Consider the following 20,217-nt stretch of genomic DNA (forward strand, 5'->3'; position numbering starts at 1 on the left):
CCGTAGCAGCTGAGTGTTTTCTGCCTGAGCAACACATGGCACGCACAATGTGTTGGCACAGAATGAGGGCACAGATGTGGGAAGAATGGGGAAGGAGGAGGGCTGCAGCCCTCGGAAATCTAGTGTTGGTGGTTTGGGGTGCTGAATTTCTTGTGCAGTTTTTATTGTCTGTCTCAGTCTGCATTACACCATCTGGCAAAGTCTACACAACAGATAGAACATCAGCCATAAAATGCAGGGAGACGTTTAAGCCGGCCATAGACGGATAGGAACCAGCTGCGATTCGAACCATGTATGGGCAGGCTGAATTTACCCAAGTAAGTTGATCGATCAACTTGGGTACAAACAGCCTCCTGGATTTTAAATGCGATTATCGCTAGAGGCTGTTATAGCCACTAGCAATAATCACTGTCCTCTCCCAGTGAGGACAGCTTCCCCAGTCCCAGCCCCCCCACCCCACCAGGAGAACACAAAGGCTCGGTGGGAGGGCTCGGTGGGAGGGCTTCCCCTGTCCCCCTTTCCCCTTTGGTTGCAGGAAAGAAATTTTCTCCATCTATGGCCGGCCTTAGGCTAGAGAAATTAGAATATACACTGAAGTAGTACATATATTAGTACATATATCTTACTCAAGATTATACCAGATATCCGGCTTTTTGGGGGTGTAAACTGTGAAGTTATCATCAGATCATCTATTGTCCTGTTCTGCCTCTGGAAGAATCAGATAACAGCATCTGTGGAGCATCCTCAAACGGAAGGTGGAGGAGAGTAAGGTCTCTAACATCCACCAGCTCTGTGATGTCGTCATTGAGGAGTGGAAGAGGACTCCAATGGCAACCTGTGATGCTCTGGTGAACTCCATGACCATGAGGGTTAAGGCAGTGCTGGAAAATTATGGTGGCCACACAAAATATTAACACTTTGGGCCCAATTTAGACATTTTCACGTAGTGGTGTACTCACTTTTGTTGTCATTAATGGCTGTGTGTTGAGTTATTTTGAGGGGACAGCAAATTTACACTGTTATTGCTGTACACTCACTACCTTACATTGTAGTAAAGTATCATTTTTCAGTGTTGTCATGTGAAAAGATGTAATAAAATATTTACAAAAATGTGAGGAGTGTACTCACTATTTGTGAGATACTGTGTGTATATATAGATCTGTATATAGCATATGCTGTATATACACTATATGTGTGTATATACTGTACAGTGGATAAAATAAGTATTGAACACGTGACCATGTCACCATTTTTCTAGGTAAATATATTTCCAAAGGTGACATTGACATGAAATTGTCACCACATGTTGGTAACAACCCATGCAATCCAGCAATCCATACAAAGAAACCAAAACAAATACATTCAGAAATTAAGTTATGTGTAATAAAATGGAATGATACAGGGGAAAGGTATTGAACACATGAAGAAAGGGAGGTGCAAAAAGGCATGGAAAGCCAAGACACCAACTGAAATCTATCAGTAATAAGAAAGCAATCCTGCCCCTTGTCAGTGCAAATTAATATCAGCTATATGTGTGTATGTATATGTGAAAGCGCTACTAATGATTGTAGACAAATGAGATATGAATGTTAACGCCTCCAATAAAATAGTTTAAGAAAAGTTTATTTAGGTTCATTGGCTCCTTAAAACCATAATATACAATCAGGGTTGGCAGGGGCTTAAAGACTCTTACATGGCCCAAAAGGAAAAAATGTATGCCGTCTGCTGAGTTTGGATTAATACATAGAGAAGTCAGCAAAACATGTCCTCACAGCTGAGAATCCCATAAACACAAAGAAGCCTTGAAACCCACACAATACCAAACTAACATGCAGACTTCAGGCAGGATTAGGGGTTTCACAATAAATTGTGTGTTATTGTTATGTTAGAACAAGCAGAGGAAGGTGCATAGGAGGCCCATCCTATGCCTCTAGTCTTGTACAAAATGACAGTGTGTGTGTTAACCCTGCCTATATCACCAAATCACTCCCTCCCTTTATGTATCCTCCTCTGTGTCTTTGATAAGTATTGTCATCTGTCTTCATGACATCAAACATCCTTGTTCATGTCATATTCAAGCTTTTCTATGTCTCCTTGCATTAACTTTGGAGTATTAGGTAGGTACTTCTCCACTAATCTGCTGGTTTGCCTATTTGTGTAACATGTAATTGTTGAGTTTATTTAGTGTGTAATAATCCTTAGCATGATGCCTTCAACATCTTCTTTTCATAACTCTTGATGTCAACTTTCACATGAAAGTGTACCCATGTCCTCTATTATACTGAAGACATCCGGGCTCATTTATAATCCTCACTGTTACTTCCTTCATCTTGGTGACTTCTTCATTTTCTTGACCTTCTCTCTTATCAGTCCCTTCTAATTTCAGTCACTTATCTTTAAAGGCCAGCTTCACCAAAAACTGATACTTCTGTTTTGGCAGAGTTATAAGCAAGTTAAATAATATGCCAGGCTTATGTGTCTAGAAGATAACCTTGTTGGATTTTCAGGCTTTGACCTGTTGTCGTAGTCAGTCTTAAGGGGGTTTGATACCTTCTCTATAAAATAGCTGTGTTAATTCAGAATCCAGGAACAAGAGTTTGTAATCATGGTAATGGCTTCAGCCTTGTGAAAGAGATGAGAACTATGGCATTGTGGTCTCTTCTGCAGAGTCCCTGAGGTATATCAGAAGCCAGTGGATGAGCCAACCATCCAGTATCAATTCAAGTCTTCAAATCAGTTTTCTCTGGACTTGGCCTATAATGTCCCCGAACTCCTGTGATCTTGTTTTCCTCCTTATATCATGCATTTTCTGACCTACTATACATATGTGCAGTTTCTTTGCTATTTCAGATTAATTCTTTACGTGCAAACTAAAACGTGCCATGTTATACTAATGTCAATATAGTTATGCTGTCACCTGTGTAACATCATCATCAACCACTGTTTAATGGTGTAGTGTTGAGGTTTTGATACCATCCCTAAAGCTCATCTTTAGTTTACCAATTAAGAGTAATGCAAGCATGTTCATTGAGGTTTAGTAACCAAACAAGTATATTCATTTAGATTCCTCCGAAGTTGTCCATTAGACTTTGCTGGAGGGACTTCACTGCAAACTGTGGGAACCTTCACTGCATTCTTTTGTGTTATACATTACACCTTTCTATATCTCTACACTAAGGGATTAATTTACTAAAACTGGAGAGTGCACAATCTGGTGCAGGTGTGCATGGTAGCCAATCGGCTTTTAACTTCAGCTTGTTCAGTTAAACGTTGACAAAAATGTCCTGATTGGTTTCTATGCAGAGCTGTACCAGCTTTTGCACTCACCAGTTTTAGTAACTCTACCCCTAAGAGTAATAAGTATAGGATAAACAGATGCTAGCTTTCCTAGTATTAAAACAATATAATAATTAGACATGTGCAATTCGTTTCGTTCCAAATTATTTTTTTCGACGAAATTTGATAAATTTGTTAATTCGGAAATATTAGAATTAATGAAAAGCCGTTTAACACATTTTTCCGAAGATTCGTAAATTTGAAAATTCGAAAATTTGAAAATTCGAAAATCCGAAAATAAGAATGAAAATCCGCCCGAAAATTCGAAAGTCCAAAATAATAACTAACTAATAATAACTATTACTAACTATTAAATTATAGGTATTGGAATTTCCTTTCAAATTTGGCTGTTAGTGAATGTAACGAATACAAATTTATCCGAAGTTACGAATTATCTGAAATAACGAATGCCACATCTAAACGAATGGTACGTAACGAATTAAAAATAATTATTAATAATAATAATAATAATAATAATAATAATAAGACCTTTTTATTACTATTATTTATTTGTTACGTTCCATTCATTTAAATGGGGCATTCGTTATTTCGGATAATTCATAACTTTGGATACATTTGTTACGTTCATAAACAGCCAGATTTGAAAGGAAATTCCAATACCTATAATTTAATAGTTATTATTAGTTATTTCAGATTTTCAAATTTACTAATTTTTAAATTTTCGAATACCACATGTAAACGAATTGAACATAACAAATTCAAATTTTTCCAAAGTTAATTTATTTGAAATAACGCATTTCAATCATAACGAATGACCCCAAAAACTAAAAAAAAAAAACAAATTGTTTGGCAATGCACATGTCTAATAATAATAGGATACAGTGCCCTATAATAACAAAAATAATGCTTGGCATATTGATATATTTAAAAATGTTTATAGAAAGTTTAGTTTGTAAAAACTCTAAATATACATCTGGTAAAACAAATATAATAACACTGGAGGAACTAATGTGAATTATGAACCAGGTGACCTAAACTCTAGGGTTTGGGTACAGAGAGCTCCAAGGAAAGATTTGGTGATACTCATAGATAACCTGATCTGACCAGTTGATCCAAGCTGAACTTTTCGGTGTTTGCATATTGTCCAGGGGAAATTGTGTTGTATGACTACATTGACTAACCTGTCATACAATGTCAGAGTGGTTATCTTCTGACTTTAGAGTTACACTAAAATACTTGATTATCATCAGATTATGGCTGACATTACATAATCTACCGCATAATCAGATCATGCATGGACACCATAAAGAGGCCTTCTTTTTATGGTCAATATCTCCCACATTGTAAATGAATGCAAGAAAGGTTAGTAACCAGTGATATCACAAATATTAAAAGGTAAAACTAGAAAAGATGTTGGACGAGCATATTTTACGTACAGGTCTGTGTTTTCTGTGTATTACAAAGGACCCCAGCACATAGGGGGGTCTCACTTGAGTGATGCTTTTTTGGGCTCTGATAGTGGCTGCAACTTTGCTCTTGGCAGACACTGTTTAGTTGGAGCAGCTGTGGATGTTTGCTGACCAGACTCTTGGCAAATTGTGGCTGATGCTGTGTGGAGGGAGAGCTCATGCCTGGTTTGGTTGTTGGCAGTCTGTTAAGATAATTGACCTGGCCTCGGGTCTGTCATTGGTTATTGCCATGTGACTGAACTGCATGTGCCATGTATGCTTAGAATTCTGATGTTTTCATGTTTAAATGGTCTACTTATTTTCCATTCCTGCAGTCTGGTGGCTCTGACCAAGAGCGCACGAAAAAGAAGCGCCGTGGAGATCGTTACTCTGTACAGACATCACTTATTGTGGCCACTCTGAAGAAGATGCTTCCGATTGGTCTCAACATGTGTTCTCCAACTGACCAGGAGCTTATTACATTGGCCAAGACACGCTATTCTCTGGTGAGTGTGGTGTATGTAGAAAAAGGGGGAGGTGAAAAATATAATTTTTAGGTATTCAAAGTACAGTGGGGACGGAAAGTATTCAGACCCCCTTAAATTTTTCACACTTTGTTATATTGCAGCCATTTGCTAAAATCATTTAAGCTCATTTTTTTTCCTCCTTAATGTACACACAGCACCCCATATTGACAGAACAAAGAATTGTTGACATTTTTGCAGTTTTATTAAAAAAGAAAAACTGAAATATCACATGGTCCTAAGTATTCGGACCCTTTGCTCAGTATTTAGTAGAAGCACCCTTTTGATCTAATACAGCCATGAGTCTTTTTGGGAAAGATGCAACAAGTTTTTCACACTTGGATTTGGGGATCCTCTGCCATTCCTCCTTGCAGATCCTCTCCAGTTCTGTCAGTTTGGATGGTAAACATTGGTGGACAGCCATTTTTAGGTCTCTGCAGAGATGCTCAATTGGGTTTAAGTCAGGGCTCTGGCTGGGCCATTCAAGAACAGTCACGGAGTTGTTGTGAAGCCACTCCTTCGTTATTTTAGCTCTGTGTGCTTGGGGTCATTGTCTTGTTGGAAGGTAAACCTTCGGCCCAGTCTGAGGTCCTGAGCACTCTGGAGAAGGTTTTCGTCCAGGATATCCCGGTACTTGGCCGCATTCATCTTTCCCTCGATTGCAACCAGTTGTCCTGTCCCTGCAGTTGAAAAACACCCCCACAGCATGATGCTGCCACCACCATGCTTCACTGTTGGGACTGTATTGGACAGGTGATGAGCAGTGCCTGGTTTTCTCCACACATACCGCTTAGAATTAAGGCCAAAAAGTTCTATCTTGGTCTCATCAGACCAAACAATCTTATTTCTCACCATCTTGGAGTCCTTCAGGTGCTTTTTAGCAAACTCCATGCGGGCTTTCATGTGTCTTGCACCGAGGAGAGGCTTCCGTCAGGCCACTCTGCCATAAAGCCCCGACTGGTGGAGGGCTGCAGTGATGGTTTACTTTCTACAACTTTCTCCCATCTCCATCTCTGGAGTTCAGCCACAGTAATCTTTGGGTTCTTCTTTACCTCTCTCACCAAAGCTCTTCTCCCCCATTAGCTCAGTTTGGCCAGATGGCCAGCTCTAGGAAGGATTCTGGTCATCCCAAACGTCTTCCATTTAAGGATTATGGAGGCCACTGTGCTCTTAGGAACCTTAAGTACAGCAGAAATTTTTTTGTAACCTTGGCCAGATCTGTGCCTTGCCACAATTCTATCTCTGAGCTCTTCAGGCAGTTCCTTTGACCTCATGATTCTCATTTGCTCTGACATGCACTGTGAGCTGTAAGGTCTTATATAGACAGGTGTGTGGCTTTCCTAATCAAGGCCAATCAGTATAATCAAACACAGCTGGACTCAAATGAAGGTGTAGAACCATCTCAAGGATGATCAGAAGAAATGGACAGCACCTGAGTTAAATATATGAGTGTCACAGCAAAAGGTCTAAATACTTAGGACCATGTGATATTTCAGTTTTTCTTTTTTAATAAATCTGCAAAAATGTCAACAATTCTGTGTTTTTCTGTCAATATGGGGTGCTGTGTGTACATTAATGAGGAAAAAAATTTACTTCAATGATTTTAACAAATGGCTGCAATATAACAAAGAGTGAAACATTTAAGGAGGTCTGAATACTTTCCGTCCCCGCTGTATGTATTTTAGCTAATGTTAATATTAGAAATTTATATACATACCCCAGAATTTCTAGATACAGCAAGCTTTGCAAATATTGTATGAGCTTCAAAGCAAGGAAAAAGCTAGGATCAAAATGCCTTGACTGGCTTTAGACTTTTTTCAAGAGTCTATCTTTTAAAGATGGCTTCTATAGATCTTTTTCATATTTAAAGCTCACTTGAAGTCGCAAAATAGGCAGTCAGACAGAGGATGTAAGACGGTCAAACAGTAAGGAAAGATAAATAAGAGGGTCACTTCCACTGGGCTTTATTCAGTTCCTGATCTGGGTTTTGGACACCTTTTAAAGATGAACTCCTGGTATGGATTTTTTTACATAGGCAACAAAGGCCAATGCTTGCATGGCATGGGCGCCATTCACAGAACACTTTTCATTACAAAGCGTTCTTGGATTAGACAATGTTCACCTCTTCCAATTAGAGAATACCTTTTATTCATTGGGAAAATGAAAAATGTTCTCTGAATGGTACCTGCACTGAACAGCAACCTCCTGTGTTCAATAAGCAGCAGGGAAGCTGGAGATCAGCTTTAAATCCCCGCCCCATGCCGTCTATCGCTCACCCAATAAAAGTTTAAAGAATAGTTATTATGCTTTTGTTCTCATATATGATACAATTTCTTGTGTCATATATGTATAATGTATCTTTTTTTTTTTTTTTTTTTTTTTTACAGAAAGACACAGATGAAGAAGTAAGAGAATTTCTAAATAACAATCTCCATCTTCAGGGAAAGGTTAGTACTTTCTGACATGCAGCCTGGATCTTTGTTTTGCAAAAACTTTTTTCACGTGTGATATCTGGAGACAAATTTCCATCACTGGAGCCAGTAGGCATACAACCTTTAGTGATACAAGCTTCTCGGCAGAACATTGAGACAATGGCGTTAATTTACTAAAAACAAATAGACTATGCACTCTGCAAGTACAGTTGTGCTAATTTTCCCCAGAGCTTTTTTTTTTTTTTTCTTGCATCTGATTGGATATACTTTACAAAGTAAAGCCTTGCCACATTTACATTTACTAAGTAAAATGAGTGGAACTGCACTTGCAAAGTGCTTAGTCTATTTGATAAATCCACTCCTATGTGCAATAAAAAGCTGATGACATGACTTTAAACCTGCTGATGGTGAGAAGAAAATGTGTGGTTGATAAATACAGGACTATTTTGTTTTTGTATAGGCCTAGCATGCCTGAAGATATATTCTGTGGTTGTCTGCTAAAAACTTGATGATTGAATTTGTGCTTGTGATTGTAGACACTATTGGTGAATCTAAATATGAAATGCCTTTTTTCTCGTAACTGCAATTACATCTGTAATAACGGTAATTACATCTGTAATAACAAAGATTGATGAAAAGTCTCACTAATTGTAGCTAGTTTAGTGTATTTGTGATTGCCCATTTTTATACCGTATAAACAAATTTAATACAATTGTTTAGCTCCAGCTATTTTGTTCTTGATGTCTCTATTAAAGGAAATGTTACATTAATAACTTCTTTTGAAATGATACATGTGTTGGAAGAACAACAGCAAAGTCGCGTATATAAAATGGAAAATGTTATACTTACCTGACGGTAATTTTCCTTTCCTGATGCATAAGCATGACAGCATACACGTATGGGTTAGGCTCCGCCCCTTGCCCAATCAGGATTGGTTATGTTATATTTAACCGAGCTTCTTTCTGAGATTTGTTTACAAGTTAAAAACGTTTTTTTTTGCTAGAAAATTATTTGGAACCCCCAAACATTATACATTTTTTTTTCTAACACCCTAGAGAATAATAATGGTGGTTGTTGCAATACTTTCTGTCACACTGTATTTGTGCAGCGGCCTTACAAGCGCACTTGTAGGTGACAAGCCTAAGGGATTAGTCCCTGTTCTAGACATCACTGATTCCATCTTAAAACACATTCCATTCGACTTAGAAGAGCTATTTGCAGTCAGTGGGTTAAGCCATAGGGCTTGACTAACCCCACAGAATAGTAGGAGTAACAGCCTGCTGCATCCATAGTGGTTGTACTGCCTCGCTGGTCACTCTAATTTCACTCATGGATCAAACGCCACAGAAAAATATTACTGGCCAAGTTTGCCTTCAACTCGTCTGCTGAGAACCAAAAAGCCTTGGCAGGCCACACCATACTCCCTAATGGTAGTGCAAACCTTCATTTCCAAATCCGTATTGCTGTTTCCATGCCTCTGCGAAGACTACTGCACCATCCGCTGGCAGACTGGCACTTCTGGCTAGTATAATGAAGATTACTTGGCTTGGCTAATTGCCTCTGCAGTAAAAGTTGAGCTTTACAGAGGGGATCTTGCATCCTCTACTAGCATGAAGACACATCTGGCCAATCTGATGAATGCTCCTTGACCTGCTGCTTTTGAGGCAGAGGTACCCTTTAAACAAACTCAGTTGTTTGATTAGCTTAGTACCTGAGCGTTAGCGACTAGAGATCCACCCAGTCAGTTTGCACTTGAGTCAACACACCTGACTTTGTGTTTACTGCTGCCTGATATGCAACTTGGCATAGCATTTTGGCGGGCACATCAGCTAACCACACTCCCCATACTGCCCAGGATGGTCCTTATTCTGATTTCCTTTAGTCTGCTCCTTCTGGCAGCACTTTGAATGTATAGCAGTTTTCTTTAGAGCCAAACAGGACCTGTCACTGTTGGAGAAACAAGTTGCCACTTTTCCTTTGGGGAGTGGTGCTGGTATTTATGGGCTGGAGAGTTTTACTTTCCATACTGCCCGTGCACTTTTTTATTTATATATATATTTTTATTTTATTTTAGGATAGCATACCTATCAGTGGCGCCCCCCCAGCAGTCACAAAAAAACCCCAAAAAACTATTTAAAAAAAGGGCCCTTAAAAAAAAAAAAAAAAAAATCGAAAAAAATGAAATTTCTTTTAAGGGCAGTGTGTTCGGGCGCTGGACACAGTGAACTATGGGAAGCGCCACGTCTATACAATCACGAGATTGCAGACGTGACGCTTCATTTGTGGGGGTTTTGAATGGGCTTGTGGCACAGTCCATTGCGCCGGAACAAATTCTGCCTGCCCGTAGTATCACTGCTGCCGGTGCTTTGTATCACTACGGTGGGCTACAAAAAGATTGCCGCCATGAGGACTAATCCCCTTGTGTTCAGTGGAGAGGGGAGGCTGATGGGGACACACATGTGAGGAGGACTCTGCTGGTGGGGACACTAATGTAAGGAGGGGCTCCGCTGATTGGGACACTGATGTAAGTTGGGGCTTCGCTGATGGGGACACTGATGTAAGGAGGGGCTCCGCTGATGGGGACACTGATGTAAGGAGGGGCTCTGCTGATGGGGACACAGATGTAAGGAGGACTCCGCTGATAGGGACACTGATGTAAGGAGGTGCTCTGCTGATGGGGACACAGATGTAAGGAAGGGCTCCGCTGATGGGGTCACAGATGTAAGGAGGGGCTCTGCTGATGGGGACACAGATGTAAGGAGGACTCCGCTCATGGGGACACAGATGTGAGGAGGACTCTGCTGATAGGGACACTGATGTAAGGAGGACTCCACTGATGGGGACACAGATGTAAGGAGGGGCTCCGCTGATAGGGACACAAATGTAAGGAGGGGCTCCGCTGATGGGGACACTGATGTAAGGAGGACTCCGCTGATGGGGTCAAAGATGTAAGGGGGGGCTCTGCTGATGGGGACACAGATGTAAGGAGGACTCCGCTGATGGGAACACAGATGTGAGGAGGATTCCGCTGATGGGGACATAGATGTGAGGAGAGACTCCACTGCTGGGGGAACCTGATGTGAGGAGGGACTCTGCTGGGGGCACCTGATGTAAGGAGGGACTCTGCTGGGGGCACCTGATGTAAAGATGGACTCCACTGGGGGGCACCTGATGTAAGGACGGACTCCGCTGGGGGCACCTGATGTAAGGACAGACTCAGCTGGGGGAAACTGATGGCATCTGGTGGCAGGTGACATGCTCAGGGCTCCCACTGATTCTGCATTATGGTGAGTTGAATGATTTCATTTTATATTACAATCTAATAATAGAAATAATGCGCTTCAATTATCCTCAAACCATAACAACCACTGAAGTGCTAACACCAGGTGTTTGGAGTATCTTTATCTGCTGATTGTTAAACTTTCTGGAATACACATATTTCTATTGTTGTGTAGGATCTGGGCCTGCTGTCCCTCCATCTCTCTCTCCCTCTCTCTCTCCCTCTCTCTCTCCCTCTCTCTCTCCCTCTCTCTTTCCCTCTCTCCCCTTCTCCCTCCCTCTCCCTCCAACCCTCTCCCTCCAACCCTCTCCCTCCATCCCACCATCCCTCCCACTCCCTCCATCCCTCCCTCCCTCTTCCTCCATCTTTCCCTCTCCCTCCCTTCATCCCTCCCTCCCTCTCCCTCCATCCCTCCCTCTCCCTCCCTTCATCCCTCCCTCCCCCTCCCTTCATCCCTCCCTCCCTCTCCCTCCATCCATCCCTCCCTCCCTCCCTCTCTCCTTCCATCCCTCCCTCCCTCTCTCCTTCCATCCCTCCCTCGCTCTCCCTCCATCCCTCCCTCGCTCTTCCTCCATCCCTCCCTCGCTCTTCCTCCATCCCTCCCTCGCTCTCCCTCCCTCTCCCTCCATCACTCGTTCATCTCAGACTCTAACCACACCCCCTTAGAGCAATGCCCCTTTAAGCCATGCCCACTATTTCATGAAACTACGCACATTTTTCGCTATGTCACGCCTACAAAGGAATCTCCCACCCCTAATTATAACAAGGGGTGTGGCTTATGAGAAGTGGGAGGGGTCAAACGGAAGGGTGGGGTCTGGCGCCCCCAATCCTAAAACTTCACCAGTCGCCACTGATACCTACCTGACCCTCACCCTATTAATTGTGGCTGGTCTCTGGGTAAGCTCATGGCTCAAGATATGAGCTGCAGGTTTGTGGTCATAATAAATACCTGGAAGTACTGGCTAGGACATAGCCTTAATACAATATCAATGACCACCCACACACCCATTTTCAGACATTGAAGCAGCAAATGGACCTATATGCTGTGAGCAAGGGTTAAACTCTTAGACAGTAGCAATTACAGATAGTAGTGTAATAAACCAATTACTTAAGGCACTGTAACTTAAGCAGAATACTGAATTTTACTCTGGCATTTAGACATAATAGGTTAATGCATATCATTAAACACATTGCACCCAAAAATGAACCTTAAACGCATAGCAGCAACACAATTCATAGCAGTATCATCCATACTGAAGCATCACTCTGTCATAAGCAGCGCAGTGAAGGTTTATTATACCTGGCAGGATCACCTACACTAGGCGACTGCCCTGTAAAGGTTAAAAACAGCAAATCCAAGCATTAGGCCAGGTTCACACTGGTACAGCACGACAGTCGTACCACTTTGGATCTGACTTTAAGTCCGACATGCTTCCGACTTCAATGAACAGGGATCCGACTTTGATCCCCGACAATACCAGGCACTGTGTCTGGTATGAATCTTTAGGGGGAACTCCACGCACAATCTAAAAAAAAAAAACAGCATAGGTTCCCTCTCCAAGAGCATACCAGGCCCTTCGGTCTGGTATGGATTTTCAGGGGAACCCCCACGCCAAAAAAATGGCGTTGGGGCCCCCCCAAAATCCATACCAAACCCTTATCTGAGCACACAGCTTGGCAGGTCAGGAAAGGGGGTGGGGGGAAAGGGCCCTTGTCCTCATCAACATGGGGACGAGGTGCTTTGGGTTGCTTTGGGGTGGGGGGGCACAGGGCCTCTGTCTGCTGTCTTCTGCCTCTGCTGGGTCTTCTCCGCTATCTATTCGCTCTTTTGCTGGGTCTTCTCAGCTGTCTTCTCCCTCTGTTCTTCTTCCGATGTTGACTTGAAGCTCTCTCCCACTCTAATGCTGGGTGTGCGGTGTGCCACTACTTATATTGGCATGGGGCAGGGTCAACGGACGCCCGCTCCCTTATGACGTCACCGCCCCATCATGTACAATGTACCCCATACTCATTCACATCGGGTGGGGTGCTGGGATCTGGGTCCCCCTTGTTAAAAGGGGCTTCCAGATTCAGGACTACAAAACTGAACATTCATACACCAATTTATTACTGTGGTTTTGTATATATGGTTTGATAGGCATCGTTTATGTTTATATGGGTTAGATGTGTAATTATTTGCTTTATATGGTCTGTCACTATGGAAATGACCATATGTTTTAGATGGGAGGATATTTTCTTTATATGATGTATCCCTATGGGAAGGCCAGATTTCTGATATTTTAACTGGTTCACAATTTTGTGGGAGTTTATGATTAGGGTGAATGCACTTTTCAGCTTTTTGATATAGCTTTACTTCACACACCCACAGTATATTTCTATAATCTTTAATAGACCTGCATACTTTGTATAGATCTATACACACCTTTTAGGTACAAGTACACTGGGGTTTATATATTTATCTTACCCATTATATTTATCAGAACTATACACATTGTGTCATATTAGGGTAGCGCCCCTATTCTTCTTTATATAATTAAAGTTTCTGCCATAACTGCCAGGAAAATTGTTCGGGATGCAAAGAAAACCCCACAAAAAACTTAAGGTGAAATACAGGACTCTCTCAAAACATGTGGTGCGGCTGCTTCAAGATGCACAATAAGGAGGCACTTGAAGAAAGATGGGCTGCATGGTCAAGTCGCCAGAAGAAAGTTATTTCTACACAAATGTCACAAAGTATCCTGCTTACAATATGCCAAACCGCACAGAGTGATGAGACCAAAATTGAGCTTTTTTGGCCACAACCATAAACGCAACATTTGGAGAGGAGTCAACAAGGCCTATGATGAAAGGTACACCATTCCTACTGTGAAACACAGAGGTTGGATCTCTGATGTTTTGGGGATGTGTGAGCTACAAAGGCACAGGAAATTTGGTCAAAATTGATGGCAAGATGAATGCAGTATGTTATAAAAAAATAATGGAGGAACATTTGCATTCATCAGCCAGGAAGCTGCGCATGGTACGTACTTGGACATTCCAACATGACAATGATCCAAAACACAAGGCCAAGTCGATCTGTCATTGACTATAGCAAAATAAAGTGAAGGTTTCCGGAGTGGCCATCTCAATCTCCTGACCTCAATATCATTGAGCCACTCTGGGGAGATCTCAAACGTGCAGTTCATGCAAGACAGCCCAAGAATTTACAGGAACTGGAGGCTTTGTGCAAAGAGGAATGGGCAGCTTTACCATCTGAGAAGATAAAGCCTCATCCACAAATACCATAAAAGACTTCAAGCTGTCATTGATGTTAAAGGGGGCAATACACGGTATTAAGAACTGGGGTATGTAAACTTTTGATCAGGGTCATTTGGGTAGTTTCTGTTGTCATGATGATTTAAAAAGAGTAAACACAGTTGATTGATAAATGGCCAAGAAATCATAAATTCTGCCACAGTATGTAAACTTATAAGCACAACTGTACATGCTTATCTATGTTGATGACATTATAACTTGTTTTGAACAAGAAGGGGATTACAATCAGATAGCTCACAAGCTGAAAGAAAAGTTTTAAATCAAAGAACTTGGGAAAATTAGCTACTATCTGGGAATCCAAATGGAGAGAGAAGAAGATGGAAGCTATCTTCTCAACCAATCTCAGAAATCTTGCAACAATTCCATATGCAAGATGCAAAGGAAGTGAAAACTCCTAGGGAACCAGGATATCAAAAGAGCAATGAAGCAGAAAACTTGCTACCCAACAATGACCTGTACAGCAGAGCAGTCAGTAAGCTGCTATATGTTGCCACTGTGACAAGACCGGGCATAGCTGGAGCAGTGGGCATACTATGCAGGAAAGTCTCAGCTCCCTGTTGGCGTGACTGGAATGCAGTGAAGAGAGTGAGGCAATACCTCAAAGGAACAATTCAGATAAAGTTACGGTTACCAGCAACATCGAATGCAAAACTCGTTGGATATGTGGATGCTGATTGGGCCGCGGACTGCACAGACTGCAAATCCACAAGTGGATTCATCTTCCAGTATGGGGAAGGAACCATAAGTTGGTCTAGTCTAAAACAAGCAACTGTTGCTCTATCTTCAACTAAAGCAGAGTACATTGCAGCAGCACACACATGTCAAGAAGTAATATGGATTCGTCAACTTTTTGTGGACATTGGGATAGACATGTCAAAACCAATTCCCATTTTTGAAGACAACCAGGGTTGTATAAAGCTTACGCAATCAGAAAGGGTCAATCCCAGGACCAAACACATCAACGTCAAGTATCACCTACTGAGGGACAATCAAGAGCAAGGTGTTATTGACATTCAATACTGCCCATCAGAGGAGATGACTGCTGATGCACTCACCAAATCTTTGTTGAAGGAACATCATAGTTATTTCCAGAAGAATATAATTTGACAAAGCACATGCTGTTGAGAAGGGGTGTTGGAAGAACAACAGCAAAGTCGCTTATAAAAACTGACAATATATATATATATGCATTATACCTTTCTAACCAGCAGGCGGCACTGCAGTGTTATAATGTGTATTCTCTGTGGTAATATAATAACAGGATGTATTGTCTGTATCTAAGTGTGTACTTGTTCCTGTTTATGATAAAGATATCCTCCATGAAAGTAAAGGTGTTCTGCTGCATGCAACAAGCTTCCAGCGCATAATAATTTCAATGCTCTGCTAATAACAAGTACCTAATAGTACCGGTGATAATTTTGACAGACTGGTGAAAGGGGGTATGATAACATATTAGGGAGTTAAGCAGTTTTACCCCACAATTACAGATAAATAGAGGAGTAAATAAGATGTAGAGATATTACTTATAGTAGTTAAATGATATTTTCCAGTTTTTGCACTATGAATAGGACAGGAGTAATCTGATTGTTTTGGGTGACATTTACCCTATATCTTGCCACCATAAAAAATGTTAGTTCTTAGGGAGGAACTGACTTCATGTACATTGATTTAAATATAAGGTGGATTCTTTACTATACAGAAAGGCCAGCACTCTTTTTTTTTTCTCTCTGTTTCATATGTTGCTTTGGTTTCTTGGACCAGGTGGAGAATTCCTCAATGCGTTGGCAGATGGCCCTGTATAATAGAATGTCAGGTAAAGCAGAAGACGCCAACAATCCTGAGAAGATTGTGAAACGTGTACAGGAGGTCTCCGCTGTCCTCTTTCATCTGGAGCTGGTGAGTCCTTATTCAAAACTGTAAATGTTCTGTTAAGATAATTTATTGAGATGATGGAACAAATCATGGAGTAAAAAAAAGAGCAGTAACCCATAGTAATCAATAACAATTTGGCTTATTGCATTCAGGCCAATGATTTATTACATGTGATTTGTCTGTGTATTGATGCACATTGCTCTTTGCCTTATTAAAGTTGTTTACAGTTACACGCCAAGTAAACCGGTAAATAAATAATATTACAGCGTGTGTGTGTGTGTGTATATATATATATATATATATATATGTATATATATCTTGTGCGCCAGACAATATAACCAGGTCCTGGTCTTTCCAGCAAACCACAATACATTCAAGCAATGCAACCAGGTCTAGGACTGCCCCGTCCTGTGAATGGCATGTTATAAGGTCATTTATGTGCTGTCCACTCCTGTAAGCATATTCCCTGTGTGAGACTGATGCTGCAGAAGAACCTAATTTTCTTAGTGCTGCTCCATCCTGACTCCTACCTTGCAAAGAATTACAGTAGGCTAATATCAAAAGAAATGCGGGGTACTACCAGCGTTTAATGTTTTTTTGTAATAAGCATATAACTGAATTAGATGGTCATTATATCTACCTGGAGCTCCAATGTAAGAAATCTATATAAGCGTTACTGTTTGCTAACATCCTCATCACAATCTATTTGCCTTCCATCTTGCTTTTTCGCCACCAGACTGAACACCCCTTCAAATCCAAGAAAGCCGTTTGGCATAAGCTTCTCTCCAAACAACGTCGGCGTGCCGTTGTGGCCTGTTTCCGGATGACACCACTGTACAACTTGCCCAGGTATGTACAGAACCATTGCATGCTGTGGCTTGTTGATTTTCAGAGTTAAGCCTAGTACACACTATCAGTTTTTTTTTCATTCAACCCAGCGGACCGAACGAAAAAAAAACCTCAAGAGCTCAGGAGGTGCTGTTGTACTAACTATGTGATGTTAGTACAGCGACATCCCCTGCTGAGCTATTGTATTCTGACTGGGGGTTGGCAGACCTTTTTCAGCCTTGCCCCTTCAACAGAAGCTGGCAAACAGGTGGCTTCAGTTGGACTGGCTGCTGTACACTCAGTTCAAATGCTTCCTGATATTCAGCCTGTGTGTACGGCCCTTTACCCCTAAGCAGGTGCCTATTAGCACCTGTGATAACCTATAAACATAGGAACAGCATGATATGGTGATATTAGGAAGTATTTCTGAGACCCAACTAAAACCATGTCCGCTAATCCATAGATGAATACAACAGAATCTCTCAACAAAATATAGGACAGTATACTGTACTATCTCTGTACACTGTCAAGGGTTTTTTGTATATCTTGTTGCATCGTTTTTTTTATTTAACCAGAAATAGGGCAAATAGAAGAAAGGCAGGTGTTCAAGGATAGCCTCTTGGTATATCTAATTCAACAAATAACATACATGATCTAAAAGATTTATCTTTTTATTGCAAACATTAAAAATTAAAGCACACACTAAGGAATCTAATTCCACCATGTAGCACCTAAAATCAATGAGGCAACGATCAGACAGGTAGAAGAATTCCCTACACATTTCGCATTCACAGGCGCTTCCTCAGGGCTTCAAAGTCGCCTCATCTGACAAGATGCCTAGTATCAACAATTAAAAAAGACATAATGAATCATTTCATCTTATATACATACATCATACAAATCAGTTTGTAACCCCCTGTCCCTATGAGATAAGGCAGACAAGCCAAGAAAAATAAAAAATAAAAATGTTTAAATAAATAACCTACCTATGGGGCTCGTTGTGTCAGTTAAGGCTATGAGGAGGCAGAATTTGGAACCAGGGACATAGGTGATGACCGATACAGATGAAATCGTTTTTTTATTTAGTTTATTACTGCACATATCCTACTCTTTTCTACCTTGTGTATGGAAGCTTTTTGTTTTACAAGAGTTAATAGGATTCTGGTTTTCCTTCTAGGCACCGTGCATGTAACATGTTTCTGGAAGGTTATAAACATAACTGGATTATGACTGAGGAGCATGCTTTTGAAGACCGGATGATTGATGATTTAGCGGTAAGTAACAAACACATTTGAGACAAGATTTCATTTGTATGCAAACCCTAACAATGAGCTTCTCTTATATATTCCCGTTTGGTTTGTTAAATATACCGTTAAAAGTGTTTTGTTATATCTCTTTGATAAGTGCAAAAAAAACCCTGTTCATCATGTTGGAAATTCAGAGCTGTCCTGTCTTGTGCACAAGTCCTATGTTATCTCAAGAAGTTTAATTAGCCCTCCCAGTGCGACCGATCGCATCAGTAGCATTAGGAAGAGTGGACGGAACAAAAGTTCCCCCCCCCTTCTGTGATGTCAGAAACGAAGCGACAAGGATTTTGTCACTTCTGGTTTTGGTTTGCTTGTTAGCCATTACCAGCTTGTAAAGCAGCCGATCATACCAATCTTGGTTTTATTGGTTGCTTTGGAGGGCAAATGAGAGATCTGGGGTCTAATAGTGCGACATTTTAAGCAAAATATGTTCAGAATTCGTAAGGGCTGGGCGAATGCTTGTGACATTGGTCCAACATTTAAAAAAAAAATAAATGGACCCCATAGACTTGCATTATTAGAAGGAGCATTAAAGTGCGACCATTGTATAGGAATGCAAAGCAGATAGCAAAACCTAAAGAGCAAATATGGCTGCCCTTATTTATAATTATTATTTATTTATCTATCACAGGTACTTATATACTGCAGCACCGTCAATTTACACAGTGCCTTTACATATATACTTATTTGGAATCTTTTGCACTTTTTATTTATTTATTTATTTATTTATTTATTTATTTATTTTTACTAAAGATAGCTTCTGTGAATGCATTTTTAATTTCCTTGATTTGCACAAAAAAAAAAAAAAAAAAACAACTTAAACTACTTGTACAATGAATTTCCTAGAAATCTGGTGAGACAGGAGAAGAAGAGGAGGAAGAAGAGGAGAAGAAACCAGACCCTCTACACCAACTCATCCTTCATTTCAGTAGAACAGCTCTGACAGAAAAAACGTGAGTGCACACAGACAGAATAAACGTCAACTCTGTGTGATTACATTTTTATATGAAATGTTCCTCATTCTGAACTCATTACAAAATGAATTTCTCTGCAGTAAACTGGAAGAAGATTACTTGTATATGGCATACGCAGATATCATGGCAAAAGTAAGTTGGAAAATGCAATGTGTGATATCAATGTATTCAAGTTTCATTCTATACATTTGTTATTATATGAATGATATATATATATATATATATATATATATATATATATATATATATATATATATATATATATATATATATATATATATATATATATGAATGATATATATATATATATATATATATATATATATATAATTTTAAGTGCCCTGTAATTGACCCCTATCTTTTTTGCTCTTAGTTGGCCATAGTTTTAATTTTGTGCCTTTTTAATATTTTAATACATGGCTTTCTCGTGAGTTTTTTGTGTTTTTTTTTTTTTTTTACTAAAGTTCATCTCTGTAAGCTTATTGCTGGTCCTGCGTGCCGTGTTTGCGGGGGCACAGCAACCTATTCATTTAAATGGGCTGCTCTACCTGCGGGACCCACAGGGATAAAGTCCCTGACCTTTTTTTTAAAAACGTAGCTGCAAAGAACCACATGGTGCATCATGCAGTTTCATGCACCCAAAAATGCACCATGTTTTTCAATGCTTGAAGGTGCCCTAAATTGTTACTAATCCCACTACAGTAAAATCAGTCTGTATATGCAGAAAAACACTCTTGTTTATACTCACTGTGGAATCTAAGGAGTTAATCCTCTGCATTGTGTAAAAAGGCTGTTTGATCCTGTCTTCTGTGATCCTCCCCTTCTTCCACTGACTCCAAAACACGTCCTGATAAGACAGTTAGTGGAGTCAGCCTGCACATGCTCACTTTGGTGTGTATTTCTAGAGAGTTGTTTTTTTTTTCTTGGGAGAGTGTATGTG

At 40.5% G+C, this 20,217-nt stretch overlaps 1 protein-coding gene across 13 annotated transcripts in view; it reads left to right on the plus strand.

Moving 5' to 3' along the window:
• The window catches only part of RYR1 (ryanodine receptor 1), a 302,237-nt gene that overhangs the window by 224,934 nt on the left and 57,086 nt on the right, over positions 1–20,217 (plus strand). For all 13 annotated transcript variants that reach the window (XM_073598714.1, XM_073598720.1, XM_073598713.1 and 10 more), the window contains 7 exons: positions 5,081–5,251; positions 7,657–7,716; positions 16,058–16,192; positions 16,905–17,017; positions 18,174–18,270; positions 19,150–19,256; positions 19,358–19,409. In XM_073598714.1, coding sequence (XP_073454815.1) covers positions 5,081–5,251; positions 7,657–7,716; positions 16,058–16,192; positions 16,905–17,017; positions 18,174–18,270; positions 19,150–19,256; positions 19,358–19,409 — 735 coding nt within the window. The remainder of the gene's footprint in view (positions 1–5,080; positions 5,252–7,656; positions 7,717–16,057; positions 16,193–16,904; positions 17,018–18,173; positions 18,271–19,149; positions 19,257–19,357; positions 19,410–20,217) is intronic.

Source organism: Aquarana catesbeiana, linkage group LG09 (genome assembly GCF_042186555.1).
Source record: "Aquarana catesbeiana isolate 2022-GZ linkage group LG09, ASM4218655v1, whole genome shotgun sequence".
Lineage (NCBI taxonomy): Eukaryota > Metazoa > Chordata > Amphibia > Anura > Ranidae > Aquarana > Aquarana catesbeiana.